This window comes from Corvus hawaiiensis, chromosome 3 (assembly GCF_020740725.1).
Source record: "Corvus hawaiiensis isolate bCorHaw1 chromosome 3, bCorHaw1.pri.cur, whole genome shotgun sequence".
NCBI classification, from domain to species: domain Eukaryota; kingdom Metazoa; phylum Chordata; class Aves; order Passeriformes; family Corvidae; genus Corvus; species Corvus hawaiiensis.
Window position 1 is genome coordinate 27,637,404 of NC_063215.1, and position 14,194 is coordinate 27,651,597.

The 14,194-nt window shown below is 38.0% G+C and overlaps 1 protein-coding gene across 9 annotated transcripts in view; it reads right to left on the bottom strand.

The window, feature by feature from the left end:
- The window catches only part of LGSN (lengsin, lens protein with glutamine synthetase domain), a 61,929-nt gene that overhangs the window by 8,885 nt on the left and 38,850 nt on the right, over window positions 1–14,194 (bottom strand). For 8 of the 9 annotated variants that reach the window (XM_048299308.1, XM_048299305.1, XM_048299309.1 and 5 more), the window contains 3 exons: window positions 11,724–11,803; window positions 5,977–6,036; window positions 3,929–4,925 (listed from right to left, as the gene is read on the bottom strand). In XM_048299308.1, the coding sequence (XP_048155265.1) occupies window positions 3,929–4,925; window positions 5,977–6,036; window positions 11,724–11,753 (1,087 nt within the window). In that variant the 5' untranslated portion in view covers window positions 11,754–11,803. The remainder of the gene's footprint in view (window positions 1–3,928; window positions 4,926–5,976; window positions 6,037–11,723; window positions 11,804–14,194) is intronic. The other variant, XM_048299313.1, reaches the window with a different exon arrangement.

A 14,194-nucleotide genomic window follows, 5' to 3' on the forward strand; every position in this document is an offset into this window, starting at 1 on the left:
AGAATCACGGGATGACTAGCTTACTACAAATACCAGAGATAGATGAGTTGAATCTCACCTAAAAGAAGACAAAATAGATCAGAAAGACTGGATAGAAGTCCTGTCTGAGCATTTTTATTTTATATAGGTCAAGAGGAAAAATGGGAAATCATGCAGAATCACATAGCAGGAAGATTTCAGCTATTAGTATGGAAGATAAAGGACTAAAGAGCTTTTGGTTGCTTTGGTTTGTTCTTAGAGTTTGTGAGGTAAAAAAAATATGATGAGTTGTATATAGCTCAGTTCAGAGAGAAAAGGAAAGAAAAAGACAAAAAAATATGATGTTTTTTCCAACAGAAAATAAGGGCAAACAAGAGGCTCTAGAAAGGAGCTGAGCTTCAGCCCTGCTATGCTCAAACTCAGTTCAAAATATAGAAGAAGAAAGAAAAATGTTGTTGGCATAAGCAAAGAACATGAAAGAACAGTATGGCTTCGGTTCTTCACCTTAAGAGAGCCGTAAGAATGGCACAGATTGTGTAAAATACAAAGCGGAAAAGGGTACCAAGTGAAAAAGACAGGCTTAAGTCCCAAAGTAAGACATCGTTATGGTCCAGGAATTAGAGCAGAGGCAGTGACTATGAAGTGACCACTTATATCTCCTGATTGTCCACTTACAGGTCCCAAAGAGCCTCCATTTCTATTTCCTTGTGACTGACAAGATTTACTGAGCAGAATCAGTTGGGGCAGACATGTCTCCTCCAGGTGCACACAGAGGACAGCCAAACCACATGGGGAGTTCAAATTTGGTTCAGAGTATGTGAGCAAATTTTGTATGTCAATAGAGAAAAAAGCCTAGGTTATTTCTTTGTTGAAGGATTCATCATTCTGTCCCTGGCTACTATAGTATTAATATTCTAATTTAGTAGCATGCAGAGCAGCACATGGCAAGGTTTGAGTTCAGAGAGGTCAATATACACCTACCTTACATGCTCTTTACACTATACATATAGCACACGCATGAATTCATCCTGTGTGCATGTACATGATGGTTATTTAATACTACATGCATGAAATTTCATCTTATTCTTTACTGTTTGGAATCATCCCTCTTTGTCCAAGAATGCAGGCATTGAGCAGCTTAAGAAGCACCTGCCAATTAATGACTACATATCAACTTGCAGAAATGCGCATCATTATTAGATATAGACACTTAGGCAAATAAAATTCCTAAATTCATGTTAGTGCAGTCAGTGTATTCACCTAATCAGCTGCATGTGTTAGTTTCTATCTTTCCATGGAAAAGAGATTTAGGTTAAGAGTTTTAGCTTCAGCTCCAGTTTCTCTGACACTGTTCAAGTAACATTTTTTTTACTAACCCAAATATCTGACATGTCTGCTTCTTTTCTATTATTTTTTTCCCATGTCCAAGCACTTCTTTTACAAAAGAGCTGACAAGAAATGGACAAAATCCACATACAGTAATATTTCCACATTTTCCAATCAGTATTTTGGAAAAAACATATGGATTTATTATTTTGGAGAGATGTTTACCGTGTAACTAACATGACTGTATATAAATCCTCTGAATTACTGACACAGACATATGTTTTAAACTTTCTGCTGCTGATCTCTAGAAATTGTCCCTTAACTCTCTACTTTTAGCAACAATAAAGCATATTCCTGTTTTGGCTGTATCTCAACACGTAGTAGATCTGATATATAACCTCTTGTAATTTTTCCAAACGTTTTGGATGAAGTCTTCTGATTTGAGCAAGTTAAACTATTTGAAAACTTGTAAATTATTGGGGTTTGTATTTCAGATCTACTCAGTGTTGAGATATCTTTAGATCCAAGACTTCAGGCACTCTGGTAACTGAAATATTTAATGTAATGTTTTAGTAAAAAAAAAAAAAAAAAAAAAAAATTAGGACTTGATCTTATCAATCAATAAATTACCATGGGCAGCAATGAAATACTGTTTATGCAAAGGCTCATTAAACACTGCAGAATTTTATCCAAATGTTTCTTTTCTTCAGTTAAGTTACTGAACGTCTTCAATGAAAATTAATTTTTGAACACATACCATTCTTATTAAGTGTAAACTCCTGTGCATTCCATTTACTAGTAGAAATGCACAGTGAGCACTTCAACTTTTTTGGTCAAACCCAAATGGAATCCAAATCTCATGAGTTTCCAAAACATTTGATATGGAATACTTTTCTGATGAGACAAAACAGTTTTCTCCCAGCTCCCCTCATAGTTTGCTCTCATCTGTAGGTCTCTTACAATCATCACTACCACCAGTGATACAGGGCAGGATTAATCCCAGGTAGCTTTAGGCATCTCAGAGTCAGACAAATGATCTAAGCTAATCATCATGGGGCTTCTTCCCCACTGAGTGGAAACACACTTCAGAGGTCATTTTTTCATCCACTTCTAATACCTCTTTGAAGACAAAATGCCTGGCTTTACTGACTAGGTAATAAGCTTGGATTAGTTACTTCATGCTGAGTGGCTGCAGCTGAGTTGAAATCTCCCTGTGGAATCTACAATTAATCTCATCAGTTCCCTCTACCTTGTAAATAGTGCTATGACAAAGAATAATTACTCCTATGTTTTAAAACATATTTGCTGGTTTTGCAGACAATGAGAAAACAGTAGTGTTATAAATTTGATAATCATTTCGCTCACCTTTTAGAAATGTGAAAAACAATGTAGTCCGGAGAGGGAACAGCATCAAGTGTAGGCTGCTAACTAATGCTCTAACCTTTTTATTCTAATAGATATGCATAGAGAATGGTTCGAGCGAAAAATATCTTTTCAAAGCTTTGCATTTCTCATGCAGTGCCCCGAGTAAACACTGATAATGTTCATGGATATCTTGTTCAGACTCGGTCAAACTGGGTAACACAAAATGTCTACCAAGAAATCCTGCAGTAGCTAACAACAATTGACATGTTCAAACTGATTTTTTTCAGAGTATGCATAGGAGGGTTTCTACCGATCTGTCAGGAGACTTGAAAAAAGCAGAATAAATTAATATTATTGTAAACATTTGATTGTTATTATTATATTTTGTTACATAGTTAATGATGACTAAAGTATTTTATCAATTAAGAGGTTGGTATTTCTTGTATCAGTAAGATAAATCAAAAAGAAAGATATCTATCCTGGAAAGCTGATAATGTGATCTCAGACTGATGCTCATGGAAATGTATTAATGTGATATCTATACAACTGACAAACTGGTGTTTTTGTGCTTCCTGGAAACAGAACAACAAACTGTTCAAGCCCATTACATTATCACAGCTAATAATAGTTTTTGGTTTGTTGATCCAGCTAGCCCAGAAGCTTTTACAAAGAAATCACAGCCTATTAGTAGCAATTAATTGTCTCTATAAACACTTCCAAAATGGACTTACTGAACAGCATGAAAATAAGTGGAAGTTCTCTCTGCCTCATTTGCTTTTCTTCCACTATAATTTATAAGAGATGTTTTTGCATTCCAGTCCTCTCACAGGACAAATAATTGAAAACATCATCCCTACATGGGACCAATTTCTACTGCTGGAAATGTTAAAAAAAAAAGGAAATGTTAAGAAGCACAGATGCCATCAGAGCTTTGCAGTATCTAGCAGACTTTCGGGAAGTGCTGCCTGCACTCAGTTTAAATGAAGAAATATTTCCGTTTTAGTGAAAAAGACATGACCAGTTGTGCATGGCATTTTTTGGCAGGCAGTTGGGCTTTATAAATGCCTTACTTCAAAAATATTTAAAAGCAGCATAGATGTAGAGCACAATATCCAATCCATCCTGATCACACAGAAACCACAGGTGTCAGTTCTCTTGTGCACTAGCTCTGACTTAAGTTTGCAGCTTAGCAAAACACCACAAAACAACAGGAGCATTTTGTTTAAGAGGAGAGCAGGTGATGTTTAAGTATCCTTACCGGCGTGGCCTGTGGAGGAGTCAAACTGAACCTCAGGAGCTGTGCTTTCTGCAGGTGTAGGAGCTGCTGGTAGTCCCAGAATAAGTTGATCCACATTGCTTCCCACTGGTTGCTGCTGATCAGAGCCAGCAGAGCTGAGGACCAGGACGGTTTTGCTCTGCTGCCCCACTCCCTCTTTGTGGAAGCTGAGATACTTTTGCTTTTCCTCTCCAAAATGGGGAGTAAAAGTCTCAAAGGGCCCGCCCTGTTTATCAGCTGCTTTCTCCCGGGGTTTCAAATTTTTCTGAGCAAAAGTGCCACCTGCCTTGCCACAGAAAATGGGCCCATGAGAAGGCAGATGACCTTCACTAAGCAGGTTTTTCAACTCTTGTAGACTTCGTTTAGAAATGCCAGGTGCTCCTGTGAGGGACTCGGCAGTATGGCTCCCTGGCATGGATGCAGCACTGCCCAGGGAGCCCATCTTTGTCACATGAAACTTGACAACTTTTTCTTCCATCCCAGCCTGTCCTTCTGGCTTACCCCCTCTCTGCTCACTGTCCTTTGCCCTCTGTACAGCCTCTGTGCAGCCACCTTTCTCTGCACGCCTCGCAGGCTGCACACCTGCGGACAACTTCATCTGAGCTGCTGTATCTATTTCCTCGTTCATTTTTCCCACTATTCTTTTCCCAATTTCAGCATTTTCCTGGGTTTCTCGTGTTTCTCCAAACCTGTCTTCTTTACCATCACTGCCAGAATTGGAATTGTTGTGACCTCCTCTGTCCTTTTGTACTGGAGGAAAGGTAGTGGGGTTTTGGAGAGACTGGTCTGATGGCAGTTCTGAGCAACCAGTGGTTCCTTTAAGGGGACAAGGATCTGGGACTTTTGAGGTGCAGGACAGTTCCATCTTCTCATTTTCTAAAGGAGGAATATACTTTGTAGGACCTTTGTTTCCCTTTTTCTTTCTGAAACCACATATATTGTTGCCATCAACTTCATCATTGTCACTTTCAGATGTGTTCTGTAACCAGCAATAAAATATACAACCAAACAACATGCATGAATGACACAGAACATGGCAATGGAGTACTACCACCAGCTGCTTCCATTACTTCTTGGTGATGGAAGCCTCTGTGAACACTTATTTTGAGCTTTAAAATATCTCACAGAATTCTTTTTCTTATGTTTTAGAACAAAATTGGTGAAAATACCTTCATAATACTGTTTTTAGGCAGATTTAGCATTGTAAGACATAGTACTTTGTGTGACATCATTTGCCAAACATGTCCTTTAAATGTGAAAGAAATGTATTTTAGTACTTACAATTAAGTGTATTCCTGTTCATATTAAAAGTATTTGTATTTATAAAGGAAATTTATTGCCCTGAAACACAGAAAACTGGCAATTCTTATAAATGTGAGGACTGAAACCTTAAAATAAGCAACTTTTAGATTAATTTCAGGACCTAATTTGGACAAATAACTGAACTTAGAGCAGTAGTCAAAAGGAAAAACTCGTATTTGGATGTTTAAACAGGAAAGAACCCAATGTTTACCTTTATATATGACATTGATATAGTTTATATTGCAGGGGTGGGAGCAGATTTTAAAATGGATGTAAACATGTGGAAAAGGTACAAAAAGGAACTACAAAAATTAATGTGCTTGCATTATCCCCAAAAATATCAAGAAGTGTCTGGATCACCATCTCTCCTAAGTATCCTAATCCTACCTCAAGAGTGATTAATTTGATGGTGACAGGGAAAGGGACAGGAAATCAAAACCAGACACTTGCAGATCAAAAAAATAGCACAAATTTCAATACTGTGAGTGATTATCAAGGTAGTGATGGAATTCTCCATCTCACAATGTCTTAAAAAAGACTGCCTGACATAGTTTAACCAAAATCACTGCATAGCCAATCCCAAATTATTATATTACTTATGAATGCCTACTCAAGTATGCATTGGAGAAATATTAACAGTCCTTGGTTTGCTTGGGTTGGGCTGGAATTAGCACCTGTAAAAACACTGGGAAATCAAGGGATAGCCTCTGAATGAGACCATTCTTTACCTTTTCCACAAAGGAATAATCTGCACTCTCTCCAATTTCTGATTTTCCAGAAGAAGAGATCTGCACAAAAGCAAAGTGAATGCCAGTCTGGATAAGGCAAAAGTGATTTCTGTTGGCAGACAAAAGCACGTAGAAGGAAAGGCAGCATCATCCATTGTGCATAGGGAAGGAAGCAGCTACACGGCCTACATTAATTTCATTAACAACTCCCTTTTTCCGCATTATTCCTCCCTTTCTTCACTATTTTCTCACCATGCTATTTTCCATTATTATGTAGTCAAAAGAGGTTTATGGCTTCTCTCCTAATGAAGAGCTCATAGAAATGTTTCCTCTGTCTCTCCCGCCTGCTCCAAAATTCCATGGCCGGCTGTGTGTACAGCTGCTTCGGGAGCTCACTGGGACACTGCAGTTAGTGTGGCAGGCAGCTGGCCAGCAGCCCTGCAGGGAGGATGAACCTGTCACTCCCATGCACGTATCCTGACAGGGACATGCCAGTGATGCCCACTTGCAATCTAACACAGTTACTGGCGCATTCACAACAGAAGTCCTTGGCTACCCCAGTTTTAGCCCTCAGTGTTTAATAAACCCATTTCTTCACCCAAGGGCTTTGGTTTATTCCCATAACACACCCCATAAAATAACTCTGGGTGTTTGCTGATACCCCTATACATTCACCCATGTAGAATAGACCTAATTCCTACAGCTCTCTATCATTATGGAATAGAAACGTAATAAAATAACTTCTTTGACAGGCAAAGTGAAAAAAAACAGATTATAATTCAGAATTATAATTTTAATACTTTCCTTAGTAATTAAAAAAGGGAATGCCACTGGGGGAGAAACAGTAGGGGTGGAGGAACCAGTGTCTGCCAAATGGAAAACCACAAATTTTCAAATAAAAGATTCATCATATTAAATTTCTAAGCATATAACATTATTTTTTGACAGAAATAAGGAAGAGTTCCAGCTATGAAAGTTACAGTCATTAAAAAAAATGTGTTTTGCGATTTATGACAAATATTTCCTGCCATTTTGTGGCAGAGCCTGCCATCATCAAAATATCTTGATTTAAAATTTATGAGGTTTTCAGAATTCATCTGTTTCCTTTGAATAACTTGAAATCAGTAACATAATCATAACGCCATATGCATTTCTGCTTTATAATGTATGCTGACAACTACTGAAAATTTTAAAGTTAGGTTAAGTTTTTGCCTGCTATCTATATTTTAGATCTCTGAAAAATGTTCAGCAAAATGACCAAAGGAAAGTTGAGCACATCCTTTTTTATAACACCTGTACTGAAGTCAGACAAAGGATTGTTCATGTGTCAAAAGCAAAATGTCAGAAAACTGCTTATTCACATAACTAGCCATTCCAAAGGATTTCATGAACACAAGGTACCATCCCCACATTATAATCCTTAACAAAACAAATTCCTTCTGAATAGAGGTGAGCAGGATAAGGACTGATCACTTGTAAGTTCTTTAATGGAAATGCTCCTTCGCAACAAATCTCTAATGATGGATGTATCTATAGATGTTTGCAAAGGGTATATTTTCCATGAAGAATTAGGCTGTGGTACTGCAGTTTGATTATAGACCCAAAAGAAATACTGCACCCATTACTCTTAAACAAAAACAGTGATCAGTTTTACTTTCAAATAAACAAAACTCTTACAATCATACAGAGAACAACCTATGCATTACTTTGGGTCCTCAGCAAAAGGCACATTGTGATTTTTTGAAGGAAAATTACTCTTAATTTCCAAATAAAGTCAGACATTATGGATTTTAATTTAGAAATCATTCACAGTATTTTCTGCAGTGAAACAAACATTTCTTTATTCGTTGCAAGGTACTGCTACAGCATCTCTTCATATTAAAGACAGTCATATGCATGAGCTATAACACAGACTTAGATTTACTTGTCTAGTAGTTTATGTGGTGTCTGCAATCAGAAAAGGCTCAGTACCTGGGCACAGAGGGGAAAGCACTCAGGAATAGGACTTATGAATTATGTGTTTAACTTTTTGTTTCTTGAAAGGTTTTTTTTCCCTACAGAAGATGGAGACAGTTCAGAGAAATAGTGCCTTGTATGAGATGCAGTGCATGTGAGCTGGCTACAAACCATTACTTAATTTAATTGAACCATGTGTCATGCTGTGCTGAAAGCAAAACAGTCATGGCATTAATACAGCAAAAATTTTGACTACTTTTACATTCCTTCCTGAAAGTTCCTACATTTTTGTTGCTGTGCAGCAACAGTACCAGTTTTTTTACCCAACATTTGTTTCAACATCAATTAGGTTTTTTTGCTGATTTTCAAATATTTACTTGCAACTTAAGTCAGAGGTCTTGGCAGTTTTGAAGTTTGCTTCTCTGTCTTAGCAATTGAGCATTTGGGCAGCAATTCAAACATTCCTGCCAGAAGAATTAGGTCCAAAATATAAAGAATGTAGGCTGCATTGTCCAACGAATCTGAGATTTAGTTTTTTCTTTCTAAGGTTTTATCTGATGCTATTTTTCATTGATATTTGTTGGTACTTCCCCAAGTTCTGATTTCTATTAGGACTACTTGTCCCAGTGCTGCAATTTGTGCTCATACATCGATCCTCTCTGCACTGGAGTTTGCACCTGGTAAGGCTTCAGGTAGAGTGGACCAGTGCAAGTCCTACAAGAGGCAGGAAGAGTAGGGCTGGATCACACTTAATTTCCCTTTATGGATAATCTCAACTCATACAAATAACAGCTTTACTTGCCTTCGCTACATGCCTGCTGTGTCACTCTGAGTACACAAGAGTCTGGATGTCTTTGACTATCAACAGATAAGGGCTACACTTAAGCTTTGCAGTACCATGTTAAAGCACCATTCAGGTAGGAAGAGGAGAGAACAGAGGACAGTAGCAGCAGGTGAATATTTTAGCACTGTGCAGATGAAATTGCTTGCTCTACTTAACCAAATTAAGTTCCACTTCTGGCATGTGGTCAGGATTCTGCATCTGAGGGACATTTTATATCTTGTGGTAACACAGAAAATATAAATCTAAAGCAATTCTTCTTAATCAGTTTGTGTTCATTTTTAGGCTTTGTACAGCTTTGAAGTGGAGCATTAACTATATCATGAAATACAACACTACCAAAAGGCTGTTCATCTGTAAACCTGCCCAGCTGAGAGCATTGGAAATGTAAAGTGTTGCCTTTGGGAGGAATAACAAATACTGAGGTTTGTGGTGTGTGAAACAGGTGAAAATCCAGGGCAATTCTTGAACTTTTGCCTTAAAATGATTTTATAGGTGACTGAAAATATATCTGCAGTGTTCTGTGTGGCAAATTCAGATGCTGCAGAGGGGACCTTCCATTTTTCTCCTACTTTTTGTTTGTGTCATGACTTCAGGCAAGACGGCAAACACTATTGTGGTTTATAAACCTCTCTCAAAAACAGGCTGACAAAAAGAGACATGGAAATGAGAAAAATAAACTCTCAGTAAGGCATTTGAAAGGGGAGAAAAAGAGAGAAACTGAGTTAGTTTAAAATGTGCTCTGAGTAACTGTAGATTAATAGCTGCTGAAGGGTTTCTATCAAAGGAAAAGGTGAAAGAGGTAAGCTGCAATTCTAGCAGGAGCTTTAGTACATCTAATCAACAAAATAACTCAATGTTCCTGCTACTGGCTACCTAAAAAAGTGATGCAAGAATTCAACAAAGTACGATAGGGGCTCACTCACATTCTCTTTTTTTGTTTCATATTGTTAACTGATTGTTAAGAGGTCAAATTGTGATGATCCTTCCAAGATGGTGCTACAGATTTTTCAAAAATGAAAGATTATTTTTGCAAAGAACATAAAAATGTCAAAATCTGGTAAACCTAAGAAGTAGAAAAACATGGGAAACTAAAACAAAAGTCAAACATATATAAGGTTTCGTTGACTGAATTTTCTATATATGAAAAGTTAACTGCTTCACTTATGTTTGGTTTGTTTGGTTTTTTTTTTTTGCATCATATAAAACACTGTTGAAAAACTGAAATTAAATGTTTCCAGTCTAAAAAAATGTAAAAATATTGTTCAGGAAAAGCTGACATGTGACATTATTCACATTGTTTGAACTTTTTTCCAGTTCTAATTCAAAAGTCAGTTTTTCAGAGTTACTGAAATACTGTCATACTCTAAATGCTGAGGAACTTTTTCTGTCCCACTCTAGCTGTTACCAGGTTACACTTTAGAGCACCCCCAGGTTGGTACATCAAGTTTATTTAATCTTTTTGTGTATTCAAATTTCAAATGAATTTCAAATACTTGAAGCCAAGTCAGCAGGAGGTGCTGCTTAAGACCTCATGCAACAGTACCCATAAAGCAAGTAGTTCTGCATCCAAGTGCTTTCCCTGCCCCTTTCCCTGGCCTTGCCCTGCTGCTTACCCAGCAACCAGGCAGCAAAGGAGCAGAGGATGCAGGAACAATTACCTACTGCTGGGAATTAATGCAGCTTCACTGGAGTCACTGGAGTTAAAGATTTGAACCAGGACAGAATCTGGCCACGGAGTTCTACCAAGGACAACACAGATATATCCAGGGACTATCTCCAAGCACAGAGGGGGGGTTTGGCTCTTGGGTGCAGTGCTAAAACAAGGCGTGTGATGATAAACAGACACTGGTTGTTTGTAAGTGAGAAACATGAGGATCACATACTTTGTCAAGATATTGCTGTGACTAATTTCTCCCTCAGTGACCTTGTTTGATAAAGTGGCTCTTTAAGAGTGATTTACTGCTACAGAAACCTCACTGTGAAGGATGCAAAAGTGGCATAAACATTAAGTACATCTCATTATTTTGCAGTTGGAGAAGTTGAAGCACAAACTTGCCATAGGTCAAGGGAGATGTGTGGACATGTGAGGAGCAGAAAAAGTCTCCTTCCTTCTTTGAAACTTTTAAATATACTCAAGATTGTTAGCATCCTCCATGTGAAAATGAATGGAGTGAGGCTCGCTCACAATATCACGCTACTTATTTTCACATCTGACACCTGCCTTTGTCTGTTACACCCACTCAAAGCCTTCATACTACATACACAATTACCAGATGGGCTTCTCAAGGTCACTGATTATCTTGCTGCTTCAAAGCAACAGAGTTGTCCTTGTAACAAGATTATTTGTAATTACTTTCCCTTGACTATGCCACCCGCACTGTGTAAAAAAAAAAATCCCTAAATAAGGCAGAACCTCAAAATGAATAAGCTGATCCTTCCTTCACAGTGGTTTGGGACCACAGAAGTACGAATTCAGGACCAGAATCTGCCAAAATGCACTTATATAGAAACTGAGCAACTTCGCTTGGGTCGGTAGCCTGACTCAAGAGTGTCACTTTCTAATCCAGGTCAGATCCTGATCCACAGATTGTAGTGCTTTCATTTACATTAACGAAGTCAAAGCAATGTGTTTCCCCAATAATATTAATAGGATCAGATTTAATACATCTATTTCTGTTACTTTTGATAAAATTATGAATGAAACCAATAGGAAGTTAAAATCTGTTAGAGTTGCTTCTTAAAGCAAATGGGGTTTTTTCAGCTTAAGCAAGAAGCCTTTCTTTGACCTCCATTTCCTTCAGAATTAGACCGTGCTCAACATACATGCATGAAGAGCCTTCTACATAATTCACAAGGAACAGGCACTCGCTTGAAATCTTGAGGTAGGTGCAAGAAGTATTTTATATCAGTATATCTGCTCGGAAATCATTCATGATCAGTCTCTTACCTGCTGAGTAAGATCTTCCTTTTTGTTCATGTCCACTTCATTCTAGTTCAGGTCACCATCAGAAATGGCCTAGTAAAAATCTAGTAGAAAGATATCCCATATTTATAGGCACAGATACAATGAAGGTTAGTTCAAACAGAATTGCTGTAAAGTTCTTTTCCCAGAAGGCCACGCAGATGATGAACCATGAAGAGCAACCCCAACGAGTCATGCCCAAGAGCACTGCTTTCTGGAACAGGGCTGAAGTAGTAAACTGACAAACACACATTATTAGCTGCCTGCCTGGAAACAAAGACAACTGAGCATGAAACTGGTTTGCTCAACTTTTCTCCTCACAAAAGGCTTTTGTCCTGTAACAAGCCATTCCTGTTCTGGAATAGAAGCTATTGTTACGCTCCTTAGAGGTAAAACCTACACTGGGCATTATAACAGCAGTATGTTTTTGAGGCACATGAACAGGGATTTGAAAGGCACAGCATACTGCAAGAACAACATGCAGCACCAGCCTGTTATTCTGGTTTCCATGTTCTAAATTAATAGTGGTGCATCTAGTTGTGTTAGAATTGGGGAGGAGTCTTTTTTGCATTAGATCTCTAAAAATATTTCAAAGATTAGATAGTTAAGATTGTCTTTTTTTTTTTTTAATTATTTTTCAGGTTTCATATGTATTCAAAGGACTGTTTTTAAATGACATTTCATTCATTCAAGTTCCTTTGGACGACATAACATTAAAGGATGGCCATATTGTTGTCCTTACAGCAACCCTACCTGACAACCCATCACTCAATAAACTCAAGTAAACATGATGTTCAGATTGGCATTCAACTATGCGAAAACTCAGGTTTGGCATTTTTTAATACTCAAAAAAAAAAAAAAAAGTTTGTTAAAATTACCCCAAAATAATGACTATGCATTGGGAGCTATAATTCACAAAAATCTTGGGCATCATCGGTCAAATGCATGAATATAAGTGCCCAAGTCCAAAACTGGGATTCTGAAAATCCTTCCTTTTCTTGTAGCCCAGAGACCCAACATTTGTGAATCCATCTATGCAATTTCTGTAACTGCCCCATTCTGAACTGCCCCACTTGTCACAAACCAGAGCAGGCAACAGCTGGAAATTTGCTAGTATTCAAGAAATAGGCTTATTTATAAGATTTGACCTTTTGTCACCCAGACATTAAAAAAGTCACCCAGACCACTCAACAGGACCAGGCTCCTACAAGACAGATGGGATGGAACTCAGCATTTTGCTTTCAGAATAGTTCTTTCAAAAATGTTCACCACAGAATGCCATCATACGATCAGTAGGCACAATTGCAGTTTCTTTTCTAGGCAATGGACAGGTGTCATAGACCTACAGTTTGCCAGGGCAGAGTTGCTTGTGAGTCTATGTTAGGATGAGCTATGTCCGAAGGACACTTCTGAGCAGGACTACTCACACCAAATAGTCTGAGAGGCAGAGGCCAGACAGCAACAAATCTTCTGGCTTCCCATTTTTACCATTTTGAACACAAGCAGGAACAACCTCAGTTCTTAATTTGAAAAATACACATTTCAGGTTAAAAATTTCATTTGTCAGGGCAAGAAAAATATTCTTCACAAGAACAGTGGTCAAACACTGGCACAGGTTGCCCAGACAGGCTGTGGGATATGCATCCTTGGAGGTATTCAGGATTTGACTATATAACGCCCTGAGTAACTTGAGACATGTTCAAAGTTGGCTCTGATTTAAGTGGCAGATCAAGCTTGGTAACTACCACAGATACTATCCAGAATAAATTCTCCTATGATTTTACATCTGATTAATTTATACATATTTTTATTTACTTCATTACATTCTTCCAAGTACTAAGCATCTCTGGCACACTTTGCATTCTCTTCTACTCTGTTCCACTAAACAGATCATAAAGACAAGAAAGAGAAACCTCTGCCCCAAACAGTGTAGTTTTTGAGGCACCAATCTTGCAAACACCATTAGCAAGAAACAATATTTTCATTACTGCTGGAAGAATCAACTATTTCCATCTCAAGTACTTATTAGGTCCTCCTAAAAATTGTTGTTTTGTTTTGCTTTGTGAACAGAATGAAAGAGGAGAGGGAGGGGGTCCTCTGTCAACATGTCCTGCTGCAAGATGCTGCTGGTTTCAGAAAAACTGTGCTGGTTGGAGAATCTGAGAATTGGATCCAGAAACTGACGAAGCCCATTTCAGATCTACCACAACACACAGACTACTGCAAAGAGCATTGTTTGGTCAGTAACACTCATCATCTTCCCACTTTTGGGAAATAGGATAAATCAAGACAAATCTACTGTATCTCATGAGAAAAATCCAGGCGTTTATAAAAAAATGGCTTTTATAGATACTTTCAGAAAGGCAGTTTCTGTAACTGAGCTTTTGCAAAAATCTACTTTCACACAGATGTGGGAGTATTCTTCCTAAAACAGACCTCTCTACAGTCTTTCAAAA